Raw genomic sequence first — 19,655 nt, forward strand, 5'->3', positions numbered from 1 at the left:
CTGTGGAAGCAGTTTGATGAAGATGTTAACCAAATTCTGGAGGCAACGGCGAAGGGAGGGATTGATAGGAAGCTGCAAACCATGAAGCGAGGTGTCTCCCAGTGGAGGTTGGTTGTAGGGGATTCGTAGCCCGTTCTTTAGTTAGAGCCTTCAGCATTTTGGGCATCGAGGGAGGGAGGAAGAGGAGAGCCTTCCGCAGTACCACCGACGCGGCAGAGAGGGCCTCAAGATGGCTGTGGCTCAAAAGAGGGGAGCCACGGAGTCATAAGCAGCAAGCCATCTGGACACAAGCTGGGGTCTGATCAGCCCCGGCTGGGTCACCTGGAGGAGGCTGTATGATGTTGAAAGACCCGAAACACCCGATGATTCCAGGAACATCACTGAAGATGTGTCCAGAAGCATCAATAGATGTATGTAAATAACAGGAATTCTGCAGATGCTGGAAATTCAAGCAACATACATCAAAGTTGCTGGTGAATGCAGCAGGCCAAGCAGCATCTATAGGAAGAGGTGCAGTCGACGTTTCAGGCCGAGACCCTTCGTCAGGACGAAGGGTCTCGGCCTGAAACGTCGACTGCACCTCTTCCTATAGATGCTGCTTGGCCTGCTGCGTTCACCAGCAACTTTAATAGATGTATGTACACAGCTTGATGGTTATGAGAAAAAAAAGGGCAGGCGAATGGGAGTAAGTGGAAAAATAAATCAGCCAAGATGGAATGTCAGAGCACAATCAATGGGCCAGATAGCCTCATTCAGTTCCTATATATCATGGTCCTGCATCACAACAATAGAGCAAAGGTACAGTAATAAACAGCACACGTCCAGGAAATGAGTTTTCCTAAGGAGCAACAGAGGCATAAATTGTCTGCTTAGGGTCCTGCAGAGTGCCTGTAGAGGGAGCTTTCCCACCATCCAATGGGGAGTTGTTTTGAAAATCAACATTAGTGTAGATAGCATTCTTCTCATTGGTTACCGGGTGCCTTACTGTCGACTTTCTTTGAAATTCCACTGCTGAATACATGATCCCACCATCATCGTTCACCAGCAAGGCAGCTGCCTTTTTGCTCTGATGTTGATGCAGATTTGTGTAAATGGTGCTCCCTTCCAAAGATGCCAGTTCCTAAATACAAGAAAAGCAATATAACTTTTACGCCCGATGAATGCGAGAAGTGTAATCTGCTGTTCTGAACAAAAACTGATCACAGAGCTGCTGTCCAACAGAGACAAGAGTGATTGCAGAAGTTGGAATCTGGAACAACAAAAATGTTGCTGGAAGAATTCAGCAGATTGAGCAACATCAACGGGGGTAAAGGGATGTTCAATGATTTGGATTAAAAACCTGTGCTGATGGGAGTAAATGGATGTTCAATATTTGGATTAAGAATCTGTATCAGAAGTGGAAATGTAGAGGGAAAATAGCTAGTACAAAGATGTAAGAGGGATGAGTGAGACAGAGGCAGGTATGTGATGGAGCAAACAATTCAGGGGGTAATGATGAACAGATGGGGTCAGCTGGAAAAGAGGAGTGGGGATTACTGAAACTGAGGCTGCTGGATAATAGGAAACACACAGTAAGGAGAAGAAAATAATAAGATTGTAGCAGAATTGGAGTAGAATTAGGCCATTCAGCCCATCAAGCCTGCTCTGCCATTCTGTCAAGGCTGAATTATTATCCCCCTTAACTGCATTCTCTTGTCTTCTACCCATTACCTTTGACATCCTTATTCCTTCCCACTACTGTCTATAAGGTGTTTGTATGTTCTCCCTGTGACTATGTGGGTTTCCTCTGGGTGTTCCAGTTTCCTCCCACAATCTAAAAATGTACTGGTAGGTAGGTTAATTGGTCACTGTAAATTGTCCCATGATTTGGTTATAGTTAAATCTGGGGTTGCTGGGCGGCGTGGTATAAAAAGCCAGAAGAGCCTATTCTGCACTGTATCTCGATAAATAAATAATCAAGAACCTATCAACTTTTGCTTTAAATGTACCTAATAACTTGGCCTCCATAGCCATCTGTAGCAATGAATCCCACAGGTCCACCATTCTCTGGCTGAAGAAATTCCTCTTCAACTCTGTTCTAAAGGGATGCCTTTGTTTTCTGAGGCTGTGCCCTCTGTTCCTCGACTCCCACACTGCTAGAAACATCCTCTACATGTCCACTCTACCTAGGCCTTTCAATATTCCATAGATTTCAATGAAATTCCCACTTCATTCTTCTAAAACTCCAGTGAGTACAGGCCCAGAGCCTTCAAATGTTTGGTGGGAAATATCCAGATGGGGAAGGGGAGTGGGAAGGATCGAGACAGATATTGGTAAGTGTTATCTAGAACCAGACTAGGAGATTGGTATTTAGTAGATAGAGCCAGGTGGGTGAGGAGTTAAGGAAGTTGAACCCAGGTGGAGAGACCTATGGGTGAATGGACAGGAAGAAGAGTCTCCGTAGCAAAGATAGTGGAAGGGGAGATGCTTGAGTGGTCCTGCTGAAGGGGCTTAGCTCTTTACGTCCACTGTTTATTCTTCTTCACAGATGCTGCCTGAACTGTTGAGTTCCTCCAGCATTTTGTTTGTGTTACTATGGATTCCTAGCATCTGCAAAATCCCTTGTGTTGGTGGCTGGGTGGAAAATGTGAACAATAGGAGAGACACCTGGGTGGATCAGTGCAAGTGAGTAGGGAATACAGGCAGAGTGGGTTACTTGAACTGGGGAAACTTGTTCATAACATTGAGAAAAAGTTCTCAATGTGAACTCAACTTAGCAAGAACTTGTTGGTATATACGGAACAGGCTCAATGGGCCAAATGGCCTAATTCTGCTCCAACATCTTATGGTCTTCTATACTAATTGTACTTAATTTGAACTCCAGCTATTCAGCTGAATTAGTATGTATTTTTCTCTCCCTGATGTGCTTATTTAGCTTTCCCTCAAAACCTCCGTAATATTTACTTCAGCTACTTCCATCACTTGTTACATACACCTGTTAGGGTGCATTCTCCAGTTACCTTATAAGGTAACCGTAGCCTTCAGCCAGGTGGTTCCCAACCTTCACCGAGTGTTTCGACCCTTAACCACGACACTCTCCAGTTGGTGGGCCAGCAGTGGTGGCCAAATCACTGCCCATCTGCTTCAGAACATTAATCACAGTTCATGAACGGAAGTTCATCTCGGCTTTCTAATCTGATTTATTATTCTAGCTTCTTCTTTTCTTCTACTCTTGGGGAAAGGTCTTGACCTGAAACGTCAACTGTGTTCCACTTCCATAGATGCTTCCTGACCTGTTGCATTCCTCCAATATTTTATGTGTGTTAGCCTGGATTTCCAGAATCTGCAGGATCTCTTGCACTTATGATTTTTTATAGCCTTGTTTCTGCTCTCACCCACAGAACATAAATTTGTGCTGTTCTCCCTTGGAGAACCAGAGGGTATTTTATTGAATTGAGATTTTGAAACAGTGAACGATGAACTTGTTGGGCAGAAAGGATCTGTAACCGTGCTGTTTTTTGTGACATCCCATTTACTTTTTCTGATCTTTCATAAATGTTTGGGATATGGATGGAATATATTAAATATCAACTGAAATATTTATTGAAAATAAAAAGACAAGGTTACAGCGATAGTAAATTGTCATCTCTAAAATTAGAGCCAGGGCCAGTCACATCTTGCATCTGTTAATGGTAACAAATTAGAGAACGGAGCCACTCTGAAAATCTGTCAAATAAAATATCATGGATGCATTAAGGAAAAGTTGGATAAGCACAAGAAGGAGAAAGAACTGGTGGTACGTAATGATACAGTTCGATAAAGAATGATGTTTGGAGACTTGTATATAGTATTAACACTGGGAACCTTTGGGGCTGAATGGTCTTTGTCATCTGATTTTATAAATTTTCAAGCATTCAGAAAATTCGTACTTCACATCTTACCCGAGTTTCATTGCTGCCTTTTCTCTGAGACGTGTTGTACTTGGAGTCTAGAAAATACAAGGTTATCTTTGTAATGGGAATGTTAGGTAAATGCTGAAATATCCCCGTGTTGCATGCAGTATCTTAAATAGTGCACCTCCAAATTGCAGGGGGATTTCGTTCCAGGAAAACTGTCCTGATCACAAATTTCTGCAAATCAAATCCTTAACATCGTACTGATTCCACATCTAGTCAATCATTTGCCCATTAATCACATTAACACCCATCTGTTCATGAGAATGATTCTGGAATAAAAGTGATATCATATGAGCAGCGATTCAAGATTCCCAGCTTCCTGGTTGTCACGTAGTTCTGCCATTCCACACGCAAGGTGATTTTGTGTCATGTGATGTTTTGAAGAGCTCTCGCCCATTTGTAGTAGCACTTCCATTATTCTTTAATGCTTCATTTAGCCAGAGAAGAACACCTCAACTCTGAGTTGTATTTGACAAAATCCAATTGCAATCATATTACATTTTAGAACATGAAGCTTAGAAAATGGAACATCACAGCACAGAACAGGCTCTTCAGCCGACAAGTTGTGATCAATCCAACCTTCCCCTCCATTTTTCTATCATCCACGTGCCTATCTAAAGTCACTTAAACATCCCTAATGTATCTGTCTCTACCACCAACCCTGGCTGTATGTTCCATGCGCCCACCACTCTCTGTATAAAAAATCTACCTCTAACATCCCACTATGAGTTCCTCCAATCACCTTAAAATTATGCCCTATGGTATTAGCCATTTTTGCACTAGAGAAACGGTCTCTGGCTGTCCACTCAATGCATGCCTCCTTTTATCTTGTACCTTTCTATCAAGTAATTTTGAAGACAGCTATCAGGTACTACTACTACTAAGTGGACTCAGGCCTAGGGAGCTAGCGTCGGATCAGATACAGTATATCATAAAATGATGAAAAGAGAAGTAGAAACTCACCCCTGTTTTTACACTTCAGATACAAAAGTAGGCCGGTGAAGATCATCATGAGAACAATGCCAGTGATGCTGAGCATAATTACTTTAGTTAACCTGTGGTGCAGAGGACAAGAAACAGTCAACATTAACCCTGACCATTGCTGAAGAATGAAAGTCTGGCGCATACACGACTCCCTCCATGAGCTCAGGATGTGTGCAGTCCAAGCAAATGAAGTGTAGACATTGTTGGAGTGCAGAAATGCAGCAGCCAAACTGTTTGCAGAAAGGCTCCACAAACCAGGTAATGATCAGCAGTAATAATGTTGGTTAAAGTGTAAATGTTGTGTAGATCATCTGCAATTTTTTCTCCTTTGTAAATCTTGAATTATAATCCAATAAGTCACAATCTATAGAATCACTTTCAAGGACTCTATCAGGCATGCATTTTTCAGGGCCCCCATCACCCTGGACATGTCCTCTTCTCAATGCTACCATCAGGAAGGAAGTACAGGAGCCTGAAGACACATACTCAGTGAACAGCTTCTTCCTCTTTGCCATCCAATTTCTGAATGGTCATTGAACCCATGAACGCTACCTCACTACTTCTTCAGTTTTGTTTTTGGACTATTTATTTAATTATATATATATATATCTATAATTCAGTTTTTTTCTCTATTATTATGCATTGCAACGTAGTGCTCCAATGAAGTTAACAGATTTCACGACGTATGCTGATGATATTAAATGTGATTCTGATGTTCTCAGTATTATTTATTTGTTTATTTTTTGTTTTATTATTATTTATTTTTTGCATTTTGTCTACTTTGTCTTCTTTTGCACATTGGTTGTTTGTTCATCTTTGTGTGTAATTTCTCATTGATTCTGTTGTGTTTCTATGTACCCACTGTGAATGTGCAATATAAAAATGAATCTCAAGGTTGTACGTAGTGACATGGACACACCTTGACAATAAACTTACTTTGAACTTTCAAGAAAATGGAATAAAAACTTTAACTCCAGTCCTTTGTAAAGAGTTTGTGAGGTGTCTTTTGTTTATCTGAATGGAAGTTTCTTTTATCTGAAAAGCACTGCTGAGCATGGTGACCTCCCTGCTGAAGGGTCTCGGCCTGAAATGTTGACAGTTTACTGCCCCCTTTAGATCAGAATCAGGTTTATTATCACCGGCATGTGGCGTGAAATTTGTTAACTTAGCAGCAGCAGTTCAATGCAATACGTAATCTAGCAGAGAAAAAAATCATAATAACAAATAAAATAATAATAATAAATAAACAAATAAATCAATTCCAGTACATGTATATTGAATAGATTTTTTAAAATGTGCAAAAACGGAAATACTGTATATTTAAAAAAAGTGAGGTAGTGTCCAAAGATTCAATGTCCATTTTGGAATCGGATGTCAGAGGGGAAGAGGCTGTTCCTGAATCGCTGAGTGTGTGCCTTCAGGCTTCTGTACCTCCTACCTGATGGTAACAGTGAGAAAAGGGCATCCCTGGGTGCTGGAGGTCCTTAATAATGGACGCTGCCTTTCTGAGACACCGCTCCCTGAAGATGTCCTGGGTACTTTGTAGGCTCGTACCCAAGATGGAGCTGACTGGATTTACAACCTTCTGCAGCTTCTTTCGGTCCTGTGCAGTAGCCCCCCACCCCCCATACCAGACGGTGTTGCAGCCTGTCAGAATGCTCTCCACGGTACAACTAGAGATGCCACCTTACTTGCTGTGTTCCTCCCAGATTTTGTGAGTGTTTCCCAAGCATTTGCAGCTGGACTTGGACAAGCCACGTTGATCATGATTTCAAAAGCCAGCTCTAATCTCAGCAGAGACGCCCACTATGGTGCGTGTGACAGAAGTCCCCTATGGCGTGTGTGACAGAGAGCACTCGGTAAGCGAGGCGCACTCCTTACAGACTTGCATTTACATACACACAAACATTGTCTTGTCACTCCGCTGTCTTTGAGCTGAGTTAACGCACCTCTCTGTCTTCCCTGGTATATTCTGATAATGGTCCTAAGCCATGTTCATGCTCTCAGTTGCCTTTCTGGTGCCTTTCCCACCGTACATGGTGGAATATTCAATTTCATTAGTATTGGGGATGTGTAAGTATGTACATGCTGTTTGCATATTGCTTTTAAGGTCAATGCTTCTGTTTATTTTGTAATATGATTGTAACTATATTGTGGGATGCACCATATTATAATTCATGGGTAGTCTTTGACCTTTCCCATCTACCTGGCTTCACCTATCACCTTCCAACTCCTATTTCCTCCTCACACCTTTTTATTCAGGCATTTTCCCCCTTCCATCTTAGTTGTAGAAGTGGGTCTCAGCCTGAAACATCAACTGTATACTCTGTTCCATAGATGCCGCCTAACCTACCGATTTCGTCCAACAGTCTGTGTGCGTTGCTTTCAAGTTTAAAGAAGTCAAAATGAATTCAAATTTCCCAGAAAAAGATTAAAATAATTTAAAAAATTTGAGATATTGTGTGTGAGAAATAGGACAGTGGAACTGCGGTGATGAGACACCAGGACAAGATCTACAAACGTTACTGCAAACATTTGCATCTTGAGTACTTAAAGGGAAAAACTGTACTTGCTTAAAACCTGCTCTCACTTCAAAGTGATCACCAGGTCCACCTCTACAAAGTTTAATGCTGGTTTGGACATTACCTTTGTGGTGCTTGGTCAAAATCTGTTCCCTATGGTGAACATCGATAACAGATCCAGAAGGCGGATTACCATGACCTACTGAGGATACCTTACAGTGCCCTTGTGTTCTCACCACACAGGGGTACTTCTTAGTAGATGACATTTTTATGTGTGCCTAAGTATCTGCAATGGTTCTGTAAGCAGGCTTTTCATTGTATTTGTATCTCACTGTAACTCTGCCATGGCTGGTACCAAGCCCAGCTGCAAAAGGAGGAGGGTTGGGCATGAGGCTAGCAAGCTCATCCTGTAAAATCCCAGAGCTCCAGAAACACTAATAGAAGCTCCAAAGACCTCATCCCTGGGAGAGGAGGAAGGATCTTCGATTAGAAGAGATGTGAAGTTGTGTGATGAGAGCTGCAAGTCAATGGAAGTCATATTGTCAATCAACCTTCTACATAAGCCAAGTACCGACATCACCAGGAAAGTGTTAACATGAAATCCCTAGGGAAAGCAGAAGAGAAGATGGCCAAAGAACGCCTGGTGATGCAACCTTGAAACTGAAACCAAGAAGGTGGGCTATACCTGGGTACAACTTGAAAGACTTGCCCAGGACAGAGCACTCTAGCACACGCTGTCAATGGCCTATGCCCCAGTGGGGGTGATGGGGTTAACTCTGTCTAACTCACTGTGCTTCTGCACATGAGAACAGACTCATCTTGAATGGACTCCACTGACTTTGAGAAGGTTCGGTATGTCTCCTTAAACACTCGAAAATTTCTACAGATGTACCATGGAGAGCATTCTACCTGCCTGCATCACGGTCTAGTACGGGGGTGAGGGGGGTTCTACCGCACAGGATCACTGTAATCTGCAGAGAGCTGTAAACTGGTCAGCTTATCATGAGCACTAGCCTCTGTAGTATCCACGACACCTTCAACAGCCATGTCTCAGGAAGGCGGTGTCCATCGTTAAGGACCTCCATCACTTAGGTCTTGCCTTGTTCTCATTGCTACCATCAGGGAGGAGGTACAGAAGCCTGAAGGCGCACACTTAATGATTTAGGAAAAGCTTCTTCCCCTCTGCCATCCAATTTCTGAATAGACACTGAACCCATGAACACTACCTCACTCCTCTTTTATTGCTGCTTTTACACTACTTATTTAACTATTTAATATATATACTGTAATTCACAGTTTTGTTTCTCTATTATTACGTATTCCATTGTACTGCTGCAACAAAAACAATAAATTTCATGACATATGCCGATGATTCTGACAATGTTTGGCTTTGAGAATTGGGACAACACTGCAATGTGTTGTTCATAAGTGATTTCAAGGACTATGCCATGGCTTCAAAGTCATAGTGAAGGCTGCAAGAACACCGTCTGACTGACAGCAAATTGAGGAACTTGCTTTTATTTCTCAACAACAAACATACCACAGCAGTGTGTTGTAAAACCCAGCACCATTTTCATTCTGATGAGCTACATTGCAAATTATTGCACGATTTTCATTTTTCATGCCAACACTATTACAAACTTTTCAAGAAGTAAATATGATTTTGGTCATTTCACTTTAACTGTTTATGGGGGCATTGGTTATATTGAGCTCAAATGTTGAGGCTTAGGTTGAAGTCAGTAGTCCCACAGGCAGTTATCACCAGCGAAATAAAGAATGAATTCTTTCCCCCAATTACATTACATACAGAAGCACAGAAAAAATTATACCTTTCAGGGGAAGGGGATTGATTGTCTTTGTCGTAATTGTCTTCGGAATTTTCTGTAATTTTGGAGTGGCCAGAATTATTTACACAGGAATATTTAGTTTCTGTTGAAATAAAGAAATAAAATTCAATAGTTAGTTAGTGTTCGTAGGTTCAATATCCATTCAGAAATATACATATATAAATAATAAAATTAAGTAAGTAGAATCCAAATAGAGCAAATATTGTCAATCTTGTTTTGTAATGAGTAATGTATTTCCTGTTTCATTTCAATAGGGTGGGATACATAAACACCATGTTAACAATAGCAGGCCAGAGAGAAGTGGGTGCTGGGGTGGTAGATATAGGGGGGGGGGTGCTTTTGGTAATGGACTCATTTTCTAAAACAAAAAATGGTTCATACTCCACAAGTATAAATCCTGTCAGGACCTGTGTTAACACAGCTCCAACAACACAACATCTCGAAAGTAGTCACTCCATGAAACACCCAAAAGTGTCCATTATTCAATCCACCACTCACCAGTGTGACTGAATTGCAGCTGATAACTGCAGTCCCAAGTGCTGTTGAACACTGCCACATTGACCATTTCGCTGGATTTCACTCCACGAGTATTTGAGGCACTGCAGTAATATTGATGGTGCTGGTGTTTGAAGGATTGACAATGTAGATTCAGTTTACTGGTGTCAGAGATCTTTGATTCCACAGATGAGGTCTTTTCATACCATGAGTACTGAATTGGAAGGGATCCTTGAACAGATTCACAGTCAACTGACACTGAGCCCCCGACACACGATTCATTTGCTCGTGACAGAACTTGAAGCACAGGAACAGACACGGGTTCTGTGGGAAAGGACCAAACATTCAAGTGAATATCTGAAAATCACTCTCCAATTTTCAGCACTTCTATACCTCACCAGGTTGGAATCTCAGCAGCTCAACCGCCTCGCTGTGTCTCTGCATCCTCCCAGCTGCCCGAACTGTCATGTCTGACATTATCCCAGAACACAGAAGGACTCCAGATCATGAATGCAGTGATGACAACAAGGATGAGTCAGTGTGAAAATCAGGGTTTCAATCTCTCTCAGCAACAGGGAGCAAGTCTCCAGTGGAGACAGGGAATTGGAACAAACTGGAGAGAGTCCTGGAAGAACTGAACATGAGGGGAAGAAATGGTCAGATATCTGTCACATGCTTGGAGGGTTTTGGGAGAAAGTGTTTGGTTTCTGTGACCTGCAACAGCAAGGGAAACCCTTGGTGCTGCTGTATGCTTGGAGGCAGTGGGCGAACCCTAGAAATCTCAGGAATGTGGATGTCCAGACAAAGGAACTGGAGGAAGTCAGCAGATCAGACAACACCTCTGGAGGAAAATACATGTGTGATGTTTCAGGCTGAGACCCATCATTAGGAATGGAAAGATTGAGTGGAGAGGACTGAATAATAGGGTGGGGAGAGAGGAAAGAGCATAAGCTGACAGGTTAATCCAGGTGAGAGGTGGAAGGTAAGAAGGCGGGGTGGGGCAAGAGAATGGTGTGATAAACTGGGAGGTCTTAGGCAGAAGAGGCATTGGTTTGAAGAAGGAAGAGTCTGATTGGAGGGGACAGTAGACCATAGCATAAAATAAGGAGGTTAGGCACCAGAGGGCAAAAATCTGGGCATGAGGGCAGTGGAGGGGAATAAGAAGGGGTAAAAAGGCAAGATGGAGAAAGAAAAACAAAAGGATTCTGATGGGACAAGATCTCATCAGATTTCATTTAATCTGATTCCCATGGATGAAGAGGCTGGATGCTTCAGAGTGGATGGTCAGTGGGTGCTGGGGTTGGGGGCTCAGAGCACATTTATGGGATACAGGTGGATGGGAGTTGGGAATGAGTGATTGATCCCTGAGATAGACCAGGGATTGGACTGGTCTGCTTTGTAAGAATTGAATGCAGTCTTTTGAGCCCTGGGAAATGATTCCCTTTTTATGGTTTTCAGGTAATTAGCCCATGAGCAATAAGTTTTTCTCTGATCTGTTATGGCTGGATTATTATTTTTAGTCTGAATGCAAACCTCTGACAGACTGGCATTTCATACGGTTCAGAGGCAGGAAAATTGTAATAAGCCTCTCATTGGAAATCGGTGTCCATTCAGTGGGTCTGATACTGCAATGGGTGAGAACAATGAATGGGGTTTCCCCGACACCTGCCCACTCCCCTCAGGACTCAACACTGCGGTGGACCCTCAGAATATGAGAGTTGTCCTGACCCTTCGCAATGAAGACACAGATCAGATATTTAAATGGGGGACAGAAAGTCAATCCCTGATAAACGTACCATCAGATACTTTTAGATATATGTGGAACATTGGAGTGGGTGAGATCAACATGCATATGGTTTCCCAACTCCTGTATTTTCCTCGTAGGACTTTGCAATCCTGCTGAGCTTTGGGATATCAATGCTACCATGACCACTCAGAGAAAACATGGATCTGACATCAGTGAAGACATAAAATCAATCACTGAGTAACCTACCATCAGATACTTGTAGATGTACATGAAACATTGGATCGAGACCTGGTGTTGTAATTCCACAGCTGTACCATCCTGTATCTCCAGAGCGAAGATTCTCCATAGTAACATTAAATATTCCCTGTTCTGGGTTATCCGTGATTGACACTCGTCCACTCCGTCTGTGTTGCCCATTTGTTTCCACTAAAACTGAACATTGGTGAGTCCATCCATGACACCAATACTTTGTGTGTGAGCGGTACTTTGCTTCATAGTGACAATCGATTGTGATCGCTCTTCCCACAACTCCTCTTTGATATTTCTTTGCCCACAATGCACCTGAAACTGAAGAGAACATACTTCCGTAAATCAGAATCAGGTTTAATATCACCAGCATATGTTGTGAAATTTGTTAACTTAGTGGCAGCAGAACAATGCAATACATGATAATATAGAGCAAAAAAAACTGAATTACGGTAATAGTAATATATATGTGTGGGCACGTGGCCAAGTGGTTAAGGCGTTCGACTAATGATCTGAAGGTCGTGAGCTCAAGCCCCAGCCGAGGCAGCGTGCTGTGTCCTTGAGCAAGGCACTTAATCACATAGTGCTCTGTGACGACACTGGTGCCAAGCTGTATCAGCTCTTGCCCTTCCCTTGGACAACATCGGTGTTGTGGAGAGGGGAGACTTGCAGCATGGGCAACTGCTGGTCTTCCATACAACCTTGCCCAGGCCTGCGCCCTGGAGAGTGAAGACTTTCCAGGCGCAGATCCATGGTCTCGCAAGACTAATGGATGCCTTTACTAAGTAATCTATATGTGTGTGTATGTGTATGTATATTAAATATTTAAATTAAATATGTAGTGCAAAAAGAAAAAATAGTGAGGTAGTGTTCATGGGTTCAATGTCCATTCAGAAATTGGATGGGAGAAGGGAAGAAGCTGTTCCTGAACTGTTGACTGGGTGCCTCAGGCTCCTGTATCTACTTCCTGATGGTAATAATGAGAAGGCAGTGGGGCTGCTTAACTATGGACGCCACCTTTTTGAGGCACTGCTCCTTGAAGATGTCTTGGATACTATCAAGGCTAGCACCTGTGATGGATCTGACTAATTTTCCAACTCTGTGTGGCTTTCTTCGATCCTATGAAGTAGCAGCCCCCCTCCACCTCCCGCCCCCCACCACCCCATACCAAATAGTGTTGCTGTCTGACAGAATGCTCTCCACGGTACATCTGCAGAAATTTTCTGGTCTTTTAAGTGATATACCAAACCTGCTCCAACATCTAATGAAATATAGCCGCTGTCTTGCCTTCTTTATAGCTGCATTGATATGTTGCGACCAGGTTAGGTCCTCATAGATATTAACACCCAGGATCTTGAAGTTGCTCACTCTCTCCACTTCTAATCCCTCCACGAGGAATGATGTGTGTACCCTGGTCTTACTTTTTCTGAAGTCACTATCAGCTCTTTGGCCTTATTGACGTTGAGTGTAAGGTTGCTGCTACGACACCACTCAACATGTCAGTATATCTCACTCCTGTACACCCTCTCGTCGCAATCTGAGACTCTGTCAACAATGGTTGTATCATCAGCAAACTTATAGATGACATTGGAGCAATGCCTAGCCACACAGTCATGGGTGTAAAGAGAGTAGAGCAGAGAGCTAAGCACACGTCCCTGAAGTGCACCTGTGTTGATTGTCAGCGAGATGGAGATGTTATTTCCAATCCACACAGATTGTGGTCTTCTGGGCGATTGTGGGTGCAAAAAAGAAACAAGAATGGTAGTTTGCCTCTCAGGTGCCAGGGTTCGTGATGTTTCTGAGCATGTCCACAATATCCTGAAATGGGAGGGTGAGCAGCCAGAGGTCGTGGTACTTACTGGTACCAACGATATAGTTAGAAACAGGGTGGAGGTCCTGAAAGCAGAATACAGGGAGTTAGGAAGGAAGCTGAGAAGCAGGACCTCAAAGGTAATAATTTCAGGATTGCTGCCTGTGCCACGTGACAGTGAGTATAGGAATAGAATAAGGTGGAGGATAAATGTGTGGTTGAAGGATTGGAGCAGGAGGTAGGGATTCCGATTTTTGGATCATTGGGATCTCTTCAGAGGCAGCTGTGATCTGTACAAAAATGATGGTTTGCACTTGAATCTGAGGGGGACCAATATCCTGGTGGGGAGGTTTGCTAATGCTATTGGGGAGGGTTTAAACTAGATTTGCAGGTGGGTGGGAACATAAGTGAGGAGTCAACGGATGGGGAGGTTGGAGTACAAGAAGGGACAGCTTGTAGGGAGTTTGTGAGGAAGGATAGGCAGATGATAGAGCAAAGATTCACTCAGCCTGATGGTTTGAGATGTGTCTATTGTAATGCAAGTAGTATCATAAGCAAGGCAGATGAACTTAGAGTGTGGATCAATACATGGAAATATGACATTGTGGCTATTACAGAGACTTGGATATCTCAGCAACAGGAATGGCTGCTGAGTGTGCCGGGCCTTAGATGTTTCAAAAAGAACAGAGAGGGAGGCAAAAGAGGTGGGAGAGTGGCATTGCTAATTAAGGATAATGTCACATCTGCAGAAAGGAGGAAGTCATGAAGGGATGGTCTACTGAGTGAGTGTGGTGGAAATCAGAAACAGGAAAGGGGCAATAACACTACTGGGTGTTGTTTATAGACCCCCCCAATAGTAACAGGGATATCAAGGAGCAGATAGGGAGGCAGATTCTGGAATGGTGCAATAATAATAGGGTTATTGTCATGGGAGATTTTAACCTTCCTAATATTGATTGGCATCTCCTTAGCACAAGTGGCTTAGATTGGGTGGAGTTTGTTGGGTTTGCTCAGGAAGGTTTCCTGACGCAATATGTAGATTAGCTAATTAGAGGAGAGGCTGTACTTGATCTGGTATTGGGAAGTGAATCTGGTCAGGTGTTAGATCTCTCAGTGGGAGAGTATTTTGGGAAAATATGTAATTGGGGTAGGGTGAAAGAACAATGGTGTACAAAGGATGTAGAAAATCTAGTTAAGAAGAAAAGAAAAGCTTACGAAAGGTTGAATAAACTAGGTACTGTTAGAGCTCTGGAAAATTACAAGATTGCTAGGAAGGAGTTTAAGAATGGAATTAGGAGAGCCAGAAGGGGCCAGGAGAAAGCCTTAGTGGGCAGGATTAAGGAAAACCTTAAGGCATTCTACAAGTATGTGAAGAACAAGAGGATGGGCCATGTGAGAATAGGACCAATCAGGTGCGATAGTGGACTCGTGTGCATGGAGTCAGAGGCGGTAGCAGAGGTACTTAATGAATACTTTGCTTCAGTATTCACCAGGGAAAAAGATCTTGGTAAATGTGGTGATAACTTAGTGTGAACTGAAATGCTTCAGCATATAGACATTAAGAAAGAGGATGTGCTGGAGCTTTTGAAAAGCATTAAGTTAGATAAATCACCGGGACTGGATGAAATATACCCCAGGCTGCTGTGAGAAGCAAAGGAAGAGATTACTGAGCCTTTTGTGATGACCTATGTGTCATCAATAGGGACAAGAGAAGTACCGTAGGATTGGAGCATTGTAAATGTTGTTCACTTGTTCAAAAAAGGGAGTAGAGATATAACCCAGGAAATTATAGATCAGTATGTCTGACTTCAGTGATGGGCAAGTTGTGGGAGAAGATCCTGAGAGGCAGGATTTATGAGCATTGGAGAGAAATAATCTGATTAGGAATAGTCAGCATGGCTTTGTCAAAGGCAGGTCATGCCTTATGAGCCTGACTGAATTCTTTGAGAATGTAGCAAAACACATTAATGAAGGTAGAGCAGTGGATGTAGTGTATATGGATCTCAGTAGGGCATTTGATGAGGTTCCCCATGTAAGGTGTCTTCAGAAGGTAAGGAGGCATGGGATCCAGGGAGACCTTGCTTTGTGAATCCAGAATAGGCTTGCCCACAAAAGGCAAAGGGCGGTTGTAGATGGTTCGTATTCTGCATGGAGGTTGGTGAGCAGTGGTGTTCTGCTGGGATCTGTTCTGGGACCCCTCCTCTTTGTGATATTTATAAATGACATGGATGAAGAAGTAGAAGGGTGGGTTAGTAAGTTTGCTGATGACACAAAGGTTGGGGGTGTTGTGGATAGTTTGGAGGATTGTCAGAGGTTACAGTGGGAGATCAATAGGATGCAGAACTGGGCTGAGAAGTGGCAGATGGATTTCAACTCATGTAAATGTGAAGTGATTCCGTTTGGTAGGTCAAATTTGAAGACAGAATATAATATTAATGGTAAGACTCTTACCAATGTGGAGGATCTGAGAGATCTTGGGGTTTGTGTCGATAGGACGCTCAAAGCTGCTGCGCAGGTTGACGGTGTTGTTAAAAAGGTGTATGGTGTGTTGGCGTTCTTCAATCATGGGATTGAGTTTAAGAGCCATATGGTAATGTTACAGCTATACAAGACCTTGGTCAGATCCCACTTGGAGTACTGTGTTCAATTTTGGTCACCTCACTACAGGAAGGATGTGGATACTATTGAGAGATTGCAGAGGAGATTTTTAATGATGTTGCCTGGATTGGAGGGTGGACCTTAGGAGAATAGTTTGAGTGAACTTGGCCTCTTCTCCTTGGAGCGATGGAGGAAGAGAGGTGACCTGATAGTGGTGTATAAGATGATGAGTGATGTTGATTCGTGTAGATAGTCAGAGGGTTTTCCCAGGGCTGAAATGGCTAACACAAGGGGGTATAGTTCTAAGGTGCTTGGAAATATGTACCAAAGGGATGTCAGGGGTAAGTTTTTCACACAGAGTGATGGGTGCGTGGAATGCACTGCTGGCAGCGGTGGTGGAAGCAGATACAATAGGGTATTTTAGGAGCCTCTTAAATTGGTACATAGAACTTAGAAAAATAGAGGGCTAGGTGCTAGGGAAATTCTGGACAGTTTCTAGAGTAGGTTACATGGTTGGCACAACTTTGTGGGCCGAAGGGCCTGTAATGTGCTGTATATTTCTATGTTCCATGTTCTATGGTTGCAGAAGAAGGTATAGAGGCCCTGGTTCTATAGCTCCTCAGTCAGGACTCTGGGAATGATGGTGTTAATCACTGAGCTATAGTCAATAAACAGCATCCTGACACAGGTGTTTGTATTGTCCAAGTGATTCAAGCCACATGGAGAGCCAATGAGAACTTGTCTCCTATAGACCTATCATGGCGACAGGTAAATTGCAGTGGGTCGGGGTCCTTGCTGAGGCAGGAGCATATTCTAGCCACGACCAATCTCTCCATGTACTTCGTCACCATAGATGTGAATACAACTGGACAATAATCATTAAGGCAGTTCACACCGTTCTTCTTGGGCACTTATATAATTGTTGCCCTTTTGAAGCAAGTGGCAAGTTCCAACGGTAGCAATAAGAGATAGAAAATGTCTTTGAATGTTCTCAATCTCTTGAAATTTCTTGAATGAACAAAAACCCTTCTGGAGCTAATCACAAAGCACTGGAGGAACTCAGTAGGCCAGTCAAAATATGTGAGAGAACAAAACTGTTGAGGTTTCTTGTTGGAAAACTGTATCTGGACAATAACCTCGGCCATCCCATCCCCTGACAGATGCTGAATTCCTGACCACTGAGTTCCTCCAGCTGACTACTTTGGCCATCTCCCAGCAACTAATATTTAGTCTATACCCTTACCTGTGGAACAGTTTCATCTTCAGCATATGATTTCTAACAGTATCTCCCAGCTTTCTACTCAGCTTCTTCCTCAGATCCCAACTTTTCCAAAGATATTTAGTGCACATTTCCCTGAATGGTGAGAGACTGTGGATTGAAGGAGACAAGGAGACAGTCTCTTTCTTGGGGGTGGGGGTACATTGGGGGCAAATGAAAGTACTATATATGCAGAAAATGTTGAACCCCAAAAATAACACTAGGGTCTTCATACATTCTGGTTTTATACTTAGCAAAAAAGGGCACTGACATATATCACTAGATTTCCTGCCAATAGAAAATAAAATGTTCAGTTCTACTTCTGATTTCCGGGAGCAAGATCATAGAATTTACAACATAAGAGGCTGTTCATCCATTCATTCAGTACTGATTGGAAAAGCTCTGTCTGTTCTAATCCTTCCTCTAACATTGGGTCTTTTGCCTGGCAGATGACGGCTCTTCAAATACACCTTCGAGGCTCTGTTTATAGTGTGGAAGGTTTCTGCCTCTACCAACCTCTCAGGAAGTCAATTTCAGAATGCTATCACTTCCTCACCTCTTTGTGGTGTTGGAGTGGTTTGTGAGTTTCTGACATCTTTGGAGCTTCCCTCCTGGTAGGATATGCCCTGGTGGAAAGGTCAAGGGTGAGGTTCCAGACATAAAGCTGTCATACGAGGGGGCGCTGGAAGCGGACCCAAATGCAAGACACAGATACTGAAGTACTAGGAACAGGACTAGGTGTGTCAAGAAAGCAAGGGAAGTGGGGAAGACCAATGCTGGACAAGACACAGGCCCTGGACGAGGCTGGGATACAGGGCCTGGGCTAGGTCTAGGCTAGGAAAGCAGGACCTGGACAAGAAACTAGTAACTTGGAACCTGGACAAGGACTCCGAGCCAGAGACTGGACAGGGACCTGGAACCTAGGTCTTGACTCGGGCTTGGTCACTGGATCTAGGCGAGGACAGGACGTGGCTACAGGACAAGGAGACTGGACATGAGATTCCTGGACAGGACGAGAGAACCCCAGCACTGGGCTGGGCGAGACACGTGGACAGGATGAGAACATGAAGCCTTGACTTGGTTGAGGGAGAACAGGAACATGGAACACAGAGCTGGGACCCCTCCTTGAGAACAGGATTCGGGGTTGGGGCTCCACAGAGTCAGGACCCCTCCTAGGGAGCAGGACGTAGGTCTGGGACTCATACACAGAACACTGAGAGACAGATCTCTATTCAAGGTAGCGACAAACGGCCGGACCTACCCAGCGGAGACGAGGGCACAAAGAGACTGTTCTTAACACAAGGTAGCGGCAAACGGCCGGACCTACCTAGCGAAGGCATGGACACAGAGACAGTTCCCAACTCAACATAGTGGCAAACGACTGGGCCTACCTAGCAAAGGCGTGGACACAGAGAGGTAGTTCCAAACAATGGAAGACAGTTCCTTATCTAGACACAAAAAGGCCCTGGTCTGGCCCTGGCAGTTGAATCTGATGGTGTTACAGGCAAGGACACAGGCGAAGGTAGCAGGTGAGGCTTCAGAAAGAAAGGGAAAGAGAGGGAAGGGAGCAGTCCAGCCCAAAATGAGAATCATGTGCCTCTATTAAGGCATACAACAGGACAAGGGAAAACTGGAAAACCTGGAATAGGGAACGATGGACCGGACTGTGAACCGGAATGCGGACTTCATGGACCGGACCATGACAAAAGCGATCTAAACAAGACCTCAACAGTGGTGCCAATAGAAGATGACTCAAGGGTCTGTGTTGGGATAGCTTCTTTTTAACATATGTCAATAAGCTGGCTGACTGAATTGATGGCTTTGTTGCAAACTTTGCAGATGACACGAAGATAGGTGGAGGGGCAGTTTAGAGGAAGTAGAGAGGCTACAGATGGACTAAAACATTTGAGGAGAACGGGAAAAGAAGTGGCAGATGGGATACAGTGTCGTGAAATGTATGTTCATGCACTTTGATAGAAAAAATTAAAATATAGACAAATTTCTAAATGGAGAAAAAAAAACTTAAAAATCTGAGACACAAAGGGACTTGGGAGTCCTTGTTCATGACTCCCTAAAAGTTAATTTGCAGGTTCATTTGGTGGAGAGGAAGGCAAATGCGATGTTTGCATTTATTCTGAGAGGAATAGAATATAGAAGCAAAGATGTAAAGTTGAGGCTTTATAAAGCACTGGTGAGGCCTCATTTGAAATATT

The 19,655-nt window shown here is 43.4% G+C and overlaps 1 protein-coding gene across 1 annotated transcript in view; it reads right to left on the reverse strand.

Moving 5' to 3' along the window:
- Positions 1-695: 695 nt before the first annotated feature.
- LOC134355855 (uncharacterized) overlaps positions 696-19,655 on the reverse strand; it is a gene marked incomplete at its 5' end in the record, with an annotated part of 191,652 nt that continues 172,692 nt past the window's right edge. The window contains 6 exon segments of the mRNA XM_063066359.1: positions 696-1,120; positions 3,921-3,967; positions 4,899-4,990; positions 9,271-9,370; positions 9,787-10,107; positions 11,777-12,097. Coding sequence (XP_062922429.1) covers positions 839-1,120; positions 3,921-3,967; positions 4,899-4,990; positions 9,271-9,370; positions 9,787-10,107; positions 11,777-12,097 — 1,163 coding nt within the window.

Source organism: Mobula hypostoma, chromosome 13 (assembly GCF_963921235.1).
Source record: "Mobula hypostoma chromosome 13, sMobHyp1.1, whole genome shotgun sequence".
Classification (NCBI taxonomy): Eukaryota; Metazoa; Chordata; class Chondrichthyes; order Myliobatiformes; family Myliobatidae; genus Mobula; species Mobula hypostoma.